Genomic DNA, 18238 nt, shown 5'->3' with positions numbered 1-18238 from the left:
AAGCAGGTCAAGTAAAAGAAAATGCTGACAGATGCATAAATACAAGCTATAATTTGCTTTCCTCTTAACTCTGCTCTGAGCACAGCAATTGTACAAGCACAATGATAAGTAGCCACTGAAACCAGGCTTGCATTGGGGAGGCAAAGGGGGTTGTGAGCACTGAGGAAAGCAAAGCAGGAGAGAGGGAGGGAGGGAGGGAGAGAGAGAACTCAGTTCAAAGGAGCAGCACTGCTCAGCACTCCATGCAGGTTATTTCTGGGTGCTACATTTCCATTTTGTCAAGAGAACCTACAAATTCAGATTTTAATGTGAAGTCTCCTAATTAAAAAAAAATTAATTGTGGTAAAATATATGACATAAAGATTACCATTTTAACAATTTCTAAATTACACTTCAGTGGTGTTAAGTATATTACCTTTGTTGTACAATTAATCGCTAAAACTTTTTCATGCTGCAAAACTGAAAGTCTGTACCCAAACTGAAACAACCCCTCATTGCCCTCTACCCCTAGCCACTGTCAACCGCCATTCTACTTTCTGTTTCTATGAATTTGCCTCTTTAGATATCTCATATAAGTGGAATCATACAGTATTTGTCTTTTTCTGATGGGCTTATTTTATTTAGCCAGTGTCCTCAAGGTTCATCCATGTTGTAGTGAAACGGAATTTTTGGACCAGAACACGCGGTGTTCCTCTGGGCAGGATGGTTCCCGGGCTCATTGTCCATGGACAGAAGGTGGTATAGCAACGGTGGAAATTTATTAAAGAACAAGTAGAGACTCCCACATGGGGAGGGGGAAGAGTCCCACCGAGTCCCTGTTTCCACAGTTTATAAAGGCTGTACATCTTTGTGCCTTGATATCCCCTCTGATTGGTCACTATCCCCTTAGACTGGTTACTCTAGTAACTCCTGAGCTCCAAGGTCAAACCACACATGGGACATGTGAGGTTTTCCTCCCCTCTTCCCTTATTGTTTTCCTATTTCCTTTGGGCTTTCTTCTTCTCCTTCTGGATGAAGGGCTTCCTTCCCTTTATTTTATAAATATAGACCCTCTGCTGTTTCCAGGTCCCTCAGTCTATGGAAATGTACCTGTTGCAGTTTTTCAGCTCCCCTTTTCTATGGAAATATAGCCTCTGCTGCTCAGGAGTTCTGTGCTCCTTCCATGGTCCCCTTAGTATCTAAAATTTCCTAAACCTGTCTTTTTTCACCCCTTCCATTAGAAGTAGGCATTGGAAAATAGCTTAGAGAAATTATTAATGATAGCAAAATAATGGCTGAATAATATATGAGACTTTCTCATAGAAAAAAAAATGAGGCATTTGGCCCTATAGTTTGTAGAAGTGCCCTTCCTCAACCACTCACCTCTTTCCCTTTCCTCCTGCCCCAACCCTCCCCAATTAGTTTACATGTTATAGTTGGTCAGGGCTAAGTGTTATTTCCATTATGAATAGATCTTCCATGTATAGAATTAGCAAGTCTTAGAGCTGGAAGCAACTTCTCAAATTATTTAACTCTATCTTAGAAGAGTAATCTGAGGTACAGAGATGAACTCAAGGAGACTGCAGGATCTGTGTTAGCCACTGGTTTATCTTTGCATTTGTAGTACAAAAAAATGCAAGGGATTTTGTCTTTTCTTGTACTTAAGTAAGTTTGGAGGAGTTTAATAACTGAGACTATTTCTACTACTATCATTGAAAAGCAAAAGTAAGTCAGGATTACCTTTGCAGCAATTATTAAAAATACTAGAGGCCCAGTACATGACATTCTGACATTCGTGCACTGGGGGGTGTGGGGGAAGGGGTCCCTCAGCCCAGCTTGCGCCCTCTCACAGTCTGGGACCCTTCAGGGGATGTCCGCCTGCCAGCAGTCAGATATCCCTGGAAGGGTCCTTAGCACTGCTGGGGAGGCAGGAGCTCTGCCGAGCTTGCCAGCTGTGAGCCGGGCTTCTGGCTGAGCCCAGTTCCGCCTGTGGGAGCAAACTAAGCACCAGGGGGCAGCTCCTGCGTTGAGTGTCTGCCCCCTGGTGGTCAGCACACATCATAGCAACAGGTGGTTCTGTGGTTTGGTCAATTTGCATATTAGCCTTTTATTATGTAGGATAACTATTGAACATTCTATTACACAAACAAATTGACCAAGGATTGTAAGGATGTTTTATTACTGAAACAATTACAAGGAAAAGTTGATTCAAAGAGCTTACATGATTTCTCTCACCCACCAAAGAGACTGACATTCTCTTTGGTTCAGACCACAGCAAAATCAGTTGGGTTATTTCTGTCTGCTTCTTCAAAACGTTTCCTCCTGGGTCTATACTCTTTTAATCACCATTAAAGACACCTGGAAATGGAAATTAAAAGTAGACAATACAAATACTATTTTGTTGCTATTACTGCACATGAATACACTTTGTGCATTCTAATTAAAGAGAACAGGTGCTCTTGTTATACATCCTCTACGTTTCAAGCTATATAAAAATAAACAAATGGTATCAGAGCCACGCTATGGTACAGAATACTTTATATTTTTTATTTTTGCGCTAAATGCAGAATCGCTTTGGCCAAACGCACCGTTTCATTTCCCAACAATCTCCATCAGTTTCCTGTTGCTTTCAGCTTGCTGTGCTAACTTCTCCGCGTTGGCCATTTTCAAGACTTCTCTGAGGATGTGGAAGGTGAGATCCAGCGAGGTGGTAGTTTCCCTGGATCGCCTCTCCCTTTCCAGGGACTCCTGGCGACCACTGAGGGCGCTCTCGGCACCACGCTCAGCAGGACTTGCAGGGCTATTGAGAGGGCGCTGGGGAAGCGATCGCAGCTGCCTCAATGCGCGGAAAAAGTTGGCGGCTACCTTGTGAGGAGAAAGGTGGCTGCTGCTGCGGCGGGCGAGGGGCGAGGAGGCTGACCAGAGGGGAGCAGCGGGGCTCTCGTTGAGGTTACCTTGGCGGAAGAAGTATTCTTCCCCCGTGGTGAACCGGACCGGCTGAACTGGAAGGACCTGCCGCCGCGGCGGCTGGAAGAAATCTAGGGGTTGGGGAAGTTGTGGGGCCTGTCGGGCGCCTGGGACAGGCCCCCGGATGAGGAGGGCCCTGCATGGCGGGCAGGGCAGGAGAGCCATGAGCAGGACGCCCGCGGACACGAGCAGCGGCAGTCTCATGTTAGAAGCACTAGGAGAAGGAAAGAGAGAAAGAGTTGATCACAGTTTAGCTCAACTGGGGAGGTGCGGTGTGTGTGTGTGTGTGTGTGTGTGTGTGTGTGTGTGTGTGTGTGTGTGTGTGTGGCGGGGGGGGGGGGGCGGGGCGGGGGAGGATGTCTTCTTCCCACAGGACGCAGACTTGGCTGGGGGCTCGGGCGGGCGCTGTCCGTGGTGCTGAAGCTCCCGAGGTAGGACTTACAGAGCTGGAGTGAAAGGGGGAGCAGGAAAGCGGGCGCCTGCAGGGCTAGGCACCAAAGCTCAGCCCCCTCTCCAGGCTGGAATGACCCCTCTCCTTCCGAAACCCCCAAAGGGACAGTCCCCGAATCCCCTTCCTAACGATCTCTAAACCTGATTTCCGGAGCTCTGGAGAGGATCTACAAATTTAAGACCTCAACCGCTCTTAACTCCAACTCCCTTTCGGATGTTTCAGCCTTTTCCTCCAAATGCAAAGCTGCGTCTCGTCCTCCTCCTCATCCATCCCTGCTCCAGCGCCCTCCTTTCGAGGGTCGGGATCAATGGGGCGCTCATCTACACAGCCAGAAGGAATAACTGGAGGTTCGGGGAACGATGAGTAGCCGTCTAAGTTTGCTTTTGCCACATCCCAGCTGCTATCGGGATCTTGAGGCACAGTCAGCACACACACACACACACACACACACACACACACACACACACACACACCACCGGAAGGACAGGGCCAGGGCTCCGCAGGGAGCTCAGTTGCAGCTCAGGCAGTGCAAAGTTGGAGCCGCGTTTCCGTCTAGGCTCCCTACCTTCTGGGGCGCTGCTGCAGATTAATGTCTCCAGGCTTTTTCAGGGGTTTTCTTTCTTTCTCCTTTCTGTTTCCACTGTGGGTTTTTTCTTCCCTCTTCTCTTTCTCTTCAGTCTCTCAACGGACTTGGGCTCTGAGTTTCTCCACACCAGAGCCTGGAGTGGGATTTTATAGCGTCGATCCTCTTCAGAAATCACGCAGCATTTGCCTAATAAGCTGACGCTCTCTTGACAGCTCGATTGCGTGCTGCCTCTGCTCCTGCATAAATCATTGGGCCCTGCCAGGAAACCAGGGGCAGAATTTTTGCTCTCTCAACACTGAATCTCACATCCAATTATATCAACAGATATTTATCGCCTCCTTGGTGACGTCAACCAGCCCTAAAATGGAAGAACTTCTTATGACTTGTCCATTGACAAAAATTCTTGAATGAAATTTCTCAAGCGTGAAAACATATTGACCTTTTACGAGGAAAGGCCAATTTAACGATCAGAGAAAGAGACAGCGAATGGGAGAGTAGGAGGAAAGGGAAGTCTACCAGTGCACAGTCCTGCAGGGAAAGCAGCAACCACTTACAGGGGTGGCTCCCGACCCTCCTCTTCCCTTGCCCTCCTAACTTCTCTGACCAGTTGTCTTGTGCAATACCTCGATATCTGAAAATATTCCTTTGCTAAGAGACAAAGTGTCCCATGGCCTTCCTGCCTGGATAAGAATGAAGAACAAGGAGATGGAAGTGTAGAGGCACTCAGTTATAAGTCTCTATTTGCTTTTTCCTCCCAATAACAGGTAATGGAATTATGAGTCTGCAGAGGCAAAACCAATAATACCAGTAAGTCTCCTAAAATGCAGGTCAAGCTTTTTAAATGATGGCAAGAGCTACTCCCATGATGAAGGGGCACAAACCAGGGACAGTCTGGGGTGCAGCAAAGATTTTAAGTTCTTCCAGAAGCTTACTGCTCCTCCGTTATCTCTTCTCTCAGTAATTGTGGACTTCTTAAATTACCAATTAGAGAAGGACCAGTGAGAGGTGCCTGAGTTAAACAATCGTTATCTAGTTGCAAATCCAACGAGAAAAGCATTGATTAACTTCCTCTTCTATATTGGAAAAGGTTTAAACTGCTTGATAACAGGACATGTTTGCACTGATGCATATGAGCCTGTTAAAAGGTAAATTCATTCATTTTACTTCCCCATACTATGATAGTATCCATATCAAGGGCACCCAGGTTGTTGTTTTTTTAATTAATCATTTCTTTTTCCAAATTCAAATGTGCTCCATGGGAGCCTGATAAATAAATGCTCTCTGGCACTACCACAGAATGGAATGAGTATAAAACCACACTCACATTTTGAATTAAATCGGTGCTATTATCTAGGTGGGAGGCAGTTATCTCTAATTGTGCAATTCAAAATGCAGTGTCAAACTCTGATATCTATGATTCAATTCACCTTCTAGATAACCATCAGAGTTGTTTATCAGAAATTTCCTCGTTTTCATTTCTGGTACCTCTGCTGCTTCCTTTGTAGCTAACATGACAAATGATGCAATGCACATTTCAACTCCCATTTTGGCTCTATGCCAATCTACAACTGCTGTTAGAAATAAAAGGAAGGTAAAAAGAGAAATTCTGGCAGTTTCCAGATAAGTCAGCCCATAGTCGGATCATTGCACTGTGGAACATGCCATATATATATATATATATATATATATATATATATATATATATATATATATTTGATTTCAGAGAGAAAGGGAGAGGAAGGGAGAGGAAGAGAGAGACAGAAATATCAATGATGAGAGAGAATCATTGATTGTACGCCCCTTACTGGGGATCAAGCTCGCAACCCAGGCGTATGCACTGACCAGGAATCAAACTGGTGACCTCTTGGTTCCTGGCATGACACTCAACTGCTGAGCCACACCTGGCTGGGCCAGAATGTACTTTTGAGAAAGTATCGAGTTATGTGCTTCTCAAAGTAATTTTACAGACGTGTGACTGGAGAAATAACATGATGTAGAGGACTTACATGTACAGTAAGCTAAATACCATAAAAATCACCACTGACGGATTTTATCTTACATGTAGGAATAACTTTTTAAAAGGAGTCTTTGGAGAACCAATTTAAATAAAACATAATATAGTGTATGGCTCAAATTAAAAAAGACATGGCACAGCAATCCAATGAATAAAGAAATATCAGAAATAGTAGGTAACTGCTGAACTTATCACTGCTGTCTGCATCTCCTTGCCCTTAGAGGAGTACCCCAATGTGTGCTTCAACTAGCAAAGTTGATGGCAAAGACAATCTTCAAATTGCTAACTGAAATATTTGTGAGTGTGCTTTTGCTTTGCATGCTAAATAAACTTCCTCTTGTGCTAGAGTTCTTGGCTCTGAATTCTTTCTGTGCCAAACTCAAGAACTGAGAGCCAGCCCTGACCAGTTTGGCTCAGTGGATAGAGCATCGCCCTGCGGGCTAAAGGGTCCCAGGTTCAATTTCAGCCAAGGGCATGTACCTTGGTTACGGGCACATCCCCAGTCGGGGGTATGCAAGAAGCAGCTGATCAATATTTCTCTCTCATTGATGTTTCTAACTCTCTATCCCTCTCCCTTCCTCTCTGTGAAAAATCTACAAAATATTAAAAAAAAAAAAAAGAACTGAGAGCCAAAATCACTGGTAACATTCACCAATGGACCTCTATAGAATGAGTATCAAATGCCAGTTGTGATAGGAGCTGTACAAGACAATGGCAGGGTCTCCTGTGGAATGCTCAAAAAGCCCAGGACACTACCTTTGGGCAACCACACTCCTATTCAGGGGTTTTTGGGGCAGGGCTTCCTTTCAGTTCCCCATCAGTCAATAAATCTCTCAGCATCCAGAAATTATCATTGGGTACTTTATATGTTTTCCTCTGTAAATGGCAAGGACTTTGTTACCTGTCCCTTTATTTTTCCAGAAGTTAGGAAGTAATCTACCCTGAGGAGATGACTCAGAGCATTAGAAAAGGGGCATAGTTCCGTTTCTCTAACAAGCTTCTGTCTTGATAGACAAGACTGACCTTTCTGTTTACATTGTAATACATCAAATTTTCTGTTTTAGGTTACCAATAATGAATGGAGGGCAGTGAGAGGATGTGTGTGAACTTTCTGTCATGAAGGGCAATTTGCAGAAACTGATTCTCTTACAATAGTTGGTCATGAGAAGGAAATCCATCATCCAAGCATCCTGAACAGGTATTTATATTCATGAACATTTCTTAACTCTAAAGGACGATTACCAACAAACTCTCTTAGAAATGTTACTTGTGTTACAAAGGGGTAAAAAGGGTGTGTGGGGGCGGTGTTAAACAAAGGTTAAACATTTTTTTACTGCATAATTTTCTAGTGTTTTAAAATAATTTTCCTGCAGTGCAAGTCCCCACATTTTCAGAATTTTCCAGACTTATTTGACCACAGAACATGTTTACTGTGGGACTAGTTGGGAAATATAATAAGCCAAGGCATCTAATGAGGAGTCCAGCTACACTTCTTTTCTTTGCCATCCATATCAAAGAGCTATTGAGTCATTTTCTAGCACTTTGGGGAGAAACTTTTAAAATGACACTTTTTACTCTTGACGAGACAGTTTCAAGGTATGGGGAGACTTCTATTTCCAGGGCTTCTGAGGATAACCCTGGGAAGAGTCACCTTACAGCAAGGAACTGTTGAGCCCTCCCTCGCTACCCAAGAAATGGTCAGGTTTGTTCGCACACTTCCTAGTCAGGGGAAGGAGTTGATCTCCACAGTAATTTAGCCCAGTGGAAATCTGTGGGCCCATCTTGCAAAGGAGGACCTCTTTTGGGTGTGAAAAGGCAGAAATGTTCTAGACAGAAATGATTGCAATGGGTGACACTAGGTTTTTCATAAAGAATAGTTAATCAAGAGGCAGTAGGCAATAAGGGTTGCAGGGGTGAACAGAGACGATGGACTGCTAACTTTCAGGAGCTGTGGATTTCAAAGATGTTGCTACTGGTTGTGGGTTCAGACCTTTTGTGAACCTTGCTGCAAGCTCTGTTAATCTCTGAGGCTTCTGTCATTCATATGTGGGAAATGTGATGTTAGCTATCATTATAAAACCTACAGTTAATTTTCATGAGTGTACTTGTTTGTCTCCCAATTTGTTGTGAGCTTACTTCCCACTTCTTTGTAGGCTGTAACTTTTATTACTCTGCTTACACGTGATAAGTGTTTGTTGGTTGTTGGAGATTGACTATGTATCTGCTGACCTAAGAGAAAGACTATATCAACTGAAGGTGGTTTCATAACTATGAGTCAATGAACTTTTGAAAGAATGGTTATATGAAACCAACCTGTGGGAAAGAAAGGATCCATCTGATTTGCCACATTCACTGTTCCCTTTTGCTTAAATTTTAGAAGTGACCTGAGCAAGAATGTTCCCAGGATAATGGAAAAGACCTAACAGCCTCAAGATGCAGCAAAGTTTAATACTCCTATTTATATAAAGTTACATACATATTACTGTATATAACTTAAATGTATTTTTATCTTATCAGCAACAACAATAATGGCAATGAAGGGATTTTATTTGAATGAAGAAATGCAATTAAATAATTTGGTAGACTTCTTCTGTAAAATAGTTATTCAGCTTTTTAAAGCAGAACACCATATGTGATTCCTGTTTATGATGGAATTTGATCTAATATCTTTACTCAAGACTTCACTAAGAATAAAAATTTTCAGTGCAGCCTTGAAAATAGTGTTACCTGGCTCCCTTTCCCTGTGGAGACACACTAGATTTCCAAATATGTCAGTTGTCTAACTACCTTAGTTCTGTTTTGACTTCATTACTTACGAGCTAGGTGACCTTGGACAAGTTATTTAAATTTCCCAAAATTGTTGCCTTATTTGTCAAAACATTATAAAATATCAGCTTCCTTATTTGTTCCTCTTAGGTTTGTGGGGGTTAAATGAGATAGTGAATTCAGGGCCTAGAATATAAGAAGCATTCAATTAACATTAGTCACTGTTGTTGGGCTAGTGATATGGTTGTTGCTTTGTTTGAAGGTAGTGATTCTATCTAATCTCAGCTCTTCAGAGCCTACCATTGTGCCCAGTATTTACTAGGCTTAATACATGTTTATTAATGAAATAAAGTAAGTGTAATCACTAATTTTTTTCTTCTAATATCAGAGGTTTTTCAGCTATCCAGCTGATTTTTTAAAAATTTAATTAATGAACTTCATTTCATAAGAGCAGTCTTAGGTTTACCAAAAAATTGAGCAGAAAGTAGAAGCAGCTCCCATATAATCTTTCTCCCCCTCACCTATCCTCCTCCTAGTTTTTCCCTATTATTAATATTACTATTAATACCTTACACTGGTGTGGAACATTTGTTACAATTGATGAGCCAGTGTTGATGCATTATTATTAACTAAAGTCCATAGTTTACATTAGGGTTTGCTCTGTGTTGTACACTCTGTGAATTTTGACAAAGCATAATGTCATGTATTGACCCTGATAGTGTCACACAGAATCCCAGGCCTAAAAATCCCCTGTGCTCCACCTATTCATTTTGTTTTCCTTCCTTTCCAACCCTTGGCCACCACTGATCTTTTCACTGTCCCTGTATTCCAGAATGACTTAGAGTTGGAATTATACAAATTACAGCTTTTTCAGACTGGCTTCTTTCACTTAGTAATACAATACGCATTTTAGGTTCCTTCCTGTCTCCCTATATTTTTACTTATGAATAGCATCATTTTGACTTGGGAAGTATCTTTTGCCTGATGTTTCTCTATGTAGTAAATGTCTGCTCACTTAAGGATTATTTCTGTGTTGAAGCTTCTATTCTCAATCTAAATCTTTATTGATTTAACTGAAAATAGGTCACTCAAAAGGGAATTTTGCATCTTTAATTAACATTTCTAATTAATATTAAAATACTTTTCTATTCTAAGATCAATAGGCCCCACTTCCCGTGGAAGCCTCTGTTGCCCCACAGGCTGCTATGGATCTATCAGATTCTCCAAGTGTGACCTGGATAAGCACTGCCTTTAAGCTGGCGGAGAATTCATTTTTCTCCACACCCCAAATGCTCCTAGACAACCTTACTATTGCTTCATTCTTAGCCTCTGGTCTTAAGACAGGCAATAGAAAATAATCGTTCACCATACATTTAAAATTTGACTTTTATTCATCTTGTCTGTCTCCCTGAATCAATCCTTGGAAGGCCCACCCTCCAACCTGAGAAAGGAGGCCAGAGAGCACAGGTACACTGCCTACCTGCCTTCCCCGAAGGCCAGCCCCTGACTGGCAGGCCTCTTCTGGACTTCATTTCCTTGATAATTTCATGTTCATCCTATTTCACAAGACATTCTAAAATATAGTCTCTTCTGCAGCTCTTCAGCTTTCTCTTACCTTAATGTTTGGACCTTTCAAGTACTTATAAACAGGATTTCTTTCCACTGATCTAAATTTAGAAAACCCATAATTATATATATTTGGCTGCTTCAGTGCTTGTTAAAAGCCATCTTCCAGGGTGCTTGAACTTTTCATAGGGCTTTTTGCTGGGGAGATGGAGAAAGAGTAGGCTTTTCACCAAATCCCTTGGAGCTGGGTGATTTGGATTTCTCCAAAAGATCTGTTGTATTCATTCTGTTTCCATTTCTGTGTCTAATTATGGGGACTGCTCCTGATCATGGAGTGCAGTACCACTGGCACCTCCATTCCAATTTGCACAGGTAGACTCCCCAGTTCAGGGCTAGGGTGTGAGACTAGTCTGAAAGGTGTTCAGCATATCCTGTGTCTTTCCAAGTCTCAATCACATCCCCAAAGCAATGTCAGAACCCCTGAAACCATGTCACCTCTTGGGTCAACTCTGTAGTTCACTAAGAATCAAGAATAAGGCTAAGATTAAACATGCACAATGGCTGGAAATTGGGACTTTGGGGTTTTGATGAAATATAAAAATGCCAACCTATGTTTGTATCTGCTGGGGTTTTATCAGAAATCTTCTGGGGTTTGCTGAAAGGAGCTGCACAGGTTCTCAGGAACTACCCACTGAGACTTCTCCTCTGGGAACCTTGGGACACTGAAGCTTTCTCCCTTTTGGTCAAGAAAAGTATAATAGTGGTTTGCTTTGTTTATGCTCCTTCTAGAAACCCTACTGCCCTTATTTCTAATCCTCACTAGAACCCTGCTAGGAAGTAGATATTATTATCCACATTCCATAGTTGAAGAAGCAGAGGCACAGAATTGGCAAGTAACTTGGCTAATGTCTCCCAGCTGATATGTGGAAAGGTGCTGAGATTCCCCAAAGAGTTCCTCTGTTCTCTCTCTCTCCTCATTCCACTCAGGTCCCCCAGGAGCTCTGAGGAGGAGTGGGCAGCGTCACATGGTGGTGAAGGAACAGGTCCCCTATTTACAGCATATTCCTGGGTTGTCTCTTCCATCAGCAGTAACCACGAGGTGTGATATGGAAGAAAACCAATCATACTTTTTATGCTGAGGTCACTCAAGAGAACACTAACTAAAATGTCTGGGCTGAGTGGACGTCCTTGAAAACTTGTCCGGGCATTATTCATGGCCATTTGCTGTTTGCTTTTGGTTTTTCCTCTTTAATTTTAATCCTCACACCTCTTTTGTGTACACCATGTTCAACATCACATTCCATCCATTCTTCGCTGCCATTTCCAGGAGCAATTGGGACAATCTACTCACAAGTGTGCTTATGTATTTCCTCAAAATAGATTCCAACCTCCCCAAATCACTGGGCCTTGAAAACCTGTGCACAGTTTCTCATTTTATAATGGATGATATAAATTGATGCTTATGCTTCACACCCGTTTCTACATTAATATTTGCTCTATGGAGTCCTGCTAATTAACATGTACCTTTCCTGAGACTTTAAATCATCTATCTGAAATGGGAACAAGGCAGAAAGCAACTTGTAAATTCTGTGCATAATGAAGTGAGGAACAAGCTCACATAATGAAGACAAACAATTATACAACATTTGCATGATTCTTTTTTTCTTGCAACACGAGACAAGACACAAGGAGCTGATTAGCATGCTGTCTTTGCTGGAAGTCTTGTTTCTTATTTCCCTACTATTTGGTAGGATTCTCAAAGCCAAGGGCAGGTCATACTGTTTAATTATATTATTCTAAGGACTGTCAGGCAGCCAAGATCACACTGCCAAATTCAACCTGACACAAATGACTTCTGTTTCTGTGACTGTCCCCAGGGGTGTGTCCCTCAGCTGATACACCTATGCCTTGAGTTAGACTCCAATTCTTGTTCTAACCACTGAACTCAACTGGCCATAAAGTACTAAAACAATTCTTACTAGTCCCCGAAATACTTACTGAACATCTCCTATGTCCCAGCCTCTGTAAAACCCCTGCTGCCTTTAGGTGTTCACTGCCCACCAAGGAAGACATGTCAACAACAATAGCATTTGTAGTGAGTGCTCTGTGAGAACAGAGAAAGAAGTGTATCTGATGGGGACATGAGGAAGGGTTTGGGAAGAGCTCCGTGGAGGGGCAAGTATCTGAGATAAGACTGAAAGGTAGAACAGGAATGGTCAGAGCTATGAAGAAGCTCCTGGTGTTCCAAGAATGCAGGTGGTTTCCTGTCATGTGTGAAGATATGCAAAGAGGAAAGTGCTTGAAGGCAAAGCTAGAAAGGCCAATAAGGGCCAGCTCCTGAAGGACTCTGAACCTGAAACATGATCCTGGGCTGATTGGGACCCACTGAGGTTTTAAGCAAGAAGATGAAAAGGGAAGATTTGCATTTTAGAAAACACACTCACGCTGGTTGGACTACATGGAAAACATGTAAAATGATGATGATGATGATGATGATGATGATGATGATGATGGTGATAAATACTTTTAGGTCCCTTCTGTGTGCCAGGTACAATGCTGGACAAGACAAGAGCAGAGGACCAGTCGGAAATCTTTAGATCTATTCAGCTGGGATCAGTCCACGGTGTTTGGAAAGCTGTCAAACAGCATGGGTGAGACCCTGTCTTCCCAGATTTCCAATCCCAGATCTGTTATTTACCAGCTGTGTGACTGGGTAGGCAATATAAAACTTCTGTGCCTTAGTTTCTTCTTCTGTGAAATGGGGATAATAATAGGACTCACTTCACAGTTATTGCTGTGAGGATTAAGAGAGTTTTATGTAAAGTCCTTAATATAACTTGTAGAACAGAGTACATGCTCTATAAGCTTTTATTATCTGAACTATGACAGGGGCTGGATATGGAAGCTATTGCCTCAAGAAATGTTAAATGCAAGAAAAGGCAGGCTGTGAGGGAGAGGGGAAGTCCAAACCAATCCCATCATCTTGTCTTAGGCAATGGGGCAGATAGTGAACACAGCAGGAGAGCAGTTTGGAATGAGAAGATGACAAGGTTTATATGGGAAATACTGAGATTAAAGAACCTGGGGCATAATCAGGTAGAAATATCTAAGCAACGGTTGTAAACAGGAGTGTGACCTCTGGATCAAAGTCTGAGCAGGGTTGGAGAACTGGAATCCTCAGAAAAAGGTGGAAGCCATGGTTCAGAATGACCTATGAGGAGCAGGATGAGAAGACCAGGGAGGGAGCTAAGGAAAGCCAAGCATTAAGGGGTAGCCAGAGATAATGGGGGAGACTGAGAAGGAGTCATTTAAAAGTGAGAATGAGAACCAAGAAAGAATGGTATCATGAAACTGAAGGCATTGGGGGTAGGAGAGCTCTTGAAGGAGAGAGTAGTCAGAAAAGTAAAATACTGCACAGAAGTGCTATGGTGCAAAGATTGAAAGAGATCCACTGGATTTGGCAACCAGGAGACTTTCAGTGACTTGTGTTCCTCTCTCAAGCTTTTGCTGTTACTATAGTGTATTATTTTTTAAAATCCAATAATTTGCCATATCCAGTTTGACTCAGTGGATAGAGCATTGGCCCACAGAGTGAGGGGTTCTGGGTCCGATTCCAGTCAAGGGCCCGTACCTTGGTTGCAGACTCAATCCCTAGCCCTAGTCGGGGTGCATGTGGGAGGCAACCTATCGATGTGTCTCTCTTACATCCATGTTTTTCTCTCTGTCTCTCCCCCTCCTCTCCACTCTCTAAAAAAAAAAAATCAATGGAAAAATATGTTTGGGTGAGGATTAACAAAAAATATAAATATGTAAGTAAGTAAGTAAATAAATAAATAAAGAAAATAGTGGTGGGATTATGGTGGGGGGGGGGGAAATCCAATAATTTGTTGGGCACTTTTTCATTTATAGAGAGGAAATCTCTGAAGAGAATGGCAGTGGAAACTGCCAGCCTGCAAGCATCCCCTTCTCTCGATAGACACACACACACACACACATACACACACAGCTCAAGATGAGCCTGTAGTCTGGTTCACGTCTGGTTACAATGATTCTCAAACTATATGAAGTAAAGGATAAGTTTTACAGTTTTGTGTTTTTTTTTCTTTCTTTTCAAACTTTGATTCTTTTGTAAAATACAATGAAAATAAAATGCTTGAATACTTTAAAAGATTATCTAATATTCCCAGAAAGAAAAAAAGTTATTGCATTAATAAAATTACCAATAGCTAACAGTAAGAACTATTTTTATATATCCTATCTAATAATAGACAAACATGGTAATTAACCGTAACTTCGCTAGCCTTCCCATTGGCTAATCAGGGCGATATGCAAATTAACTGCCAACCAAGATGGCGGCTGGCAGCCAGGCAGCTGAAGCGAACAGGAGGCTTGCTTGCTCCAGTGATGGAGGAAGCCAATGTTCCCTGCCTGCCGCTGCCGGCCTCTGAGCTGCACTCTAAGAAACAATGTTGCAATTATAGAAGCTAAAGAAGCTCCAGATACCTGCTTTCAGCCAGCTTTGGCCTCAGAGCTTAGAGCGGCAGTGATAGCAACCATGTTTCAATTATAGAAGCTAAACAAACCCAGATACCTGCTTTCAGCCAGCTACAGCCTCAGAGCTGGAGCCAGGCCTCAGAGCTGGAGCCAGCTCTCAGCTCCAGTGACAGCTATAGAAGGTAAATAAATCCCAGAATAAATAAAAAAAACAACACAAAACCCCCCCCCCACAAAAAAAACAGAAAAAAAGGAGAGGCTGGGAGTTCAGTTTCCTGCCAGCCTGAAAATGGCCCTCAGCCCCTCACCCAAACTGGCCAGGCACACCAGTGGGGACCCCCACCCTGAAGGGGGTGTGACCAGCTACAAACAGCCATCATCCCCCCAGGCTGGCCAGGCACCCAAGCGGGACCCCTACCCTGATCCAGGACACCCTTCAGGGCAAACCAGCCGGCCCCCACCCGTGCACCAGGCCTCTATCCTATATAGTAAAAGGGTAATATGCAAACTGACCCTAACAGCAGAATGACTGGGAATGACTGGTCACTATGATACACACTGACCACCAGGGGGAAGATGCTCAATGCAGGAGCTGCCCTCTGGTGATCAGGATGCTCTAACATGGGAGGAGCTCTGCTCAGCCACAAGCCAGGCTGATGGCTGCCAGTACAGTGGTGGTGGTGGGAGCCTCTCCCGCCTCCTCAGCAGCGCTAAGGATGTCTGACTGCAGCTTAGGCTTGCTCCCCGCTGGCAAGTGGACATCCCCCGAGGGCTGCCGGGCTGCAGGAGGGATGTCTGATTGCCATCTTAGGCCCAATCCCCGGGGAGCGGGCCTAAGCCAGCAGGTGGTCATCCCCTGAGGGGTCCCAGACTGCGAGAGGGCACAGGCTGGGATGAGGGACCTCTCTCCCCCCCCAAGTGCACAAATTTTTGTGCACTGGGCCTCTAGTATATATATTTTTTTATTGATTTTTTACAGAGAGGAAGGGAGAGGGATAGAGAGTTAGAAACATCGATGAGAGAGCAACATCGACCAGCTACCTCCTGCACACTCCTACTGGGGATGTGCTCGCAACCAAGGTACATGCCCTTGACAGGAATCGAACCTGGGACCTTTCAGTCTTCAGGCCGACGCTCTATCCACTGAGCCAAACCGGTTAGGGCAACAGTAAGGACTACTGTAAAATTAAAATCTGACTCTGAAATTCAAACAGATTATAAAATCTAATAAAACCACCAGGTAGTAGAATAAAGAGATATGAAAAAATAAAAGGTAAGATATATGGAGGATCAATCCAAGATGTCCTACATCTAATCAAAAGAGTGACAGAAAGGAAACAAAGAGAAAGAAATTAAAGGAATATCACAAAAGATTTTCCAAGATTCAAAAGACATGAAGATACAAATTAAGATGCTAATTAAGTCTCCAAGACAATGAGTTACCTAAGTTATTTATATGCATATACATCTAGACTCAGCATTATAAAAATTCAATACATCAGAAATAAAGAGAAGATACTAAGAAGCTTCAGCAGGAAAGAGAGAAGTTTAAAAGTTAACTATAAAAAACAAGAACTCTGACCAGTTTCAGACATCTCTTCATCAGCTACACTGGATCTGAGATGACAGTGGAGCAAAAGCCTTCAAAGTTCTGAATTAAAATGGTTGTCAACCTTGAATTTCATACTCAACCGAACAATCAAGGATGTGGATGGGAAAAGCCATTTTTAGAAATGCATAAACTGAAAAATATTACATTTCACACTTGTAAGCAACACTATCTTGAGACTCCTACCCTCTTGAGGGTACTTTTCTTCAAGTTCTAAGTCCCTTCCTGGGCCTGGGACTTAGCAGTGCTGGATAAAACAAGCTCAGTTCTGGTTTTTCATGAGAGCTGGTCTCCAGAAGTCTCCAGAAATATATGAAGGCCTTCCTCCTCTGGTAGCTGGGACCAGCCGGGGCCAGCAGAACCCTCCTGGTGAGACACCCTAGGATCCATATGGGCTCCAGTCCCCTTTATCCCCTTACCAGTGCTCTCCTATAATCTAGCCTGAACCTGAGTTTGTCCAGATACCCCAAGGAGTTCTGGACTCATGTCATGGGGTTTCCCGAGATCCTGAACTAACCCTGGTTCCAGAAGGGCATCTTGTCAAGTAAATTGCTCCTGCTGACTGGTGTCATCTTTCTTTCACCGAATCATGTGAGACTGGGCTGCCAGAATGGCACTGACATGATTATTTTAAGTGACTCTCAAATATTGGACACAGGACAAGTTCTAGGTTCAACATTGTGTACCCTTGGCTTGAGCTGTATGTGTGGGCTCATGTGTCTGTCAATTCCTGCCCAGCTTTGTGTTTGGTGCTGCCTCCAAGAGCAGCCCAGGGTGGAAGGAGGCATCCTTCCTTTTGTGTGACCCCAAATGATGTCCTTTCCTGTCTCCTTTAATGTGAGGCCAAGGCCATGCCTTATGAAGGACAGACATCCCTTGTGCCAATAAGGCTGCTCTTCTCATTCCTCCTACAGTCTTCTCCACTGGTGGTAGTGGATGTAAGGTAGAGTGCAGTTAAAATTAAAATAAAAATCATTCCTTTCTAGGAATACAGTGATTAGCACATAAAGAATTTAAGAGAGACAGAGTTGGAAGACATGCTGTCCTATGTTTATATTATAAAAGTCCAAGTGGTAAATTTATCATAAGCAGGAAACAAACTATTGTTCACACTTTGCTGCATATTCTGGATAAGACTTGCATGTGTGGTCATCATCAATGATATGTAGCTACAACCTCTGAGAGAGTAATTGGAAGCCAATATTCATGAGTGGCATGATGGATGATGCAGCATCTTAAGTAAAAATAGAACCAGCATTCAATAAACAGTATTTCAGAATTGCAGAAATACAGATCTATATTATTTCAATGCAATAAGTTCTTAAGAGCTTGGCATTGTGAGTAATAATAGTATTGCTACTTTTTTCTCATGGTGGGAAATAGTCAGAAATAATGCATTTGACAATAAAGAACATGGAGCAAGTCTTCACATACAATGATTGAATATTAAATAAGCAAGTATCTCATCCATAACCAATATTCTAAATTAGGTCCAATAAAAACACTATACTCCATATGAGTCCATGAATTTTGTAATATTTTAATAAATAAAGTTATTTATGTAAGAAAGAGGCCCCACAAAAATTATTTGTCTGAGGCAGTCCTGTTTTTAGGAAATTACTGGAGGATCTGCTTTAACCCATAAAGTAAAATTTTAAAAATAAAAACAAAAATGAAAAACTAAAAGAAACATATAAGTCTCAAGATCCAGAAAGCACAAGATTCAACCCAGAAAAGCAAAGACAAGTCTAAGAATAACAAATATGAACACAAATATAGAAATCAACCAGAGGAGAATGGAAGCTT

At 42.6% G+C, this 18238-nt stretch overlaps 1 protein-coding gene across 1 annotated transcript in view; it reads right to left on the bottom strand.

The window, feature by feature from the left end:
- Positions 1-2527: 2527 nt before the first annotated feature.
- Positions 2528-18238, bottom strand: part of LOC132219920 (corticoliberin-like) — a 77046-nt gene continuing 61335 nt past the window's right edge. The window contains exon 2 of the mRNA XM_059672677.1: positions 2528-3160. Coding sequence (XP_059528660.1) covers positions 2572-3150 — 579 coding nt within the window. The 5' untranslated portion in view covers positions 3151-3160 and the 3' untranslated portion in view covers positions 2528-2571. The remainder of the gene's footprint in view (positions 3161-18238) is intronic.

Source organism: Myotis daubentonii, chromosome 17, assembly GCF_963259705.1.
Source record: "Myotis daubentonii chromosome 17, mMyoDau2.1, whole genome shotgun sequence".
NCBI lineage: Eukaryota > Metazoa > Chordata > Mammalia > Chiroptera > Vespertilionidae > Myotis > Myotis daubentonii.
The sequence above is the reverse complement of the archived record's forward strand: the minus strand, read 5'-3'. Positions and strand labels throughout refer to the sequence as shown.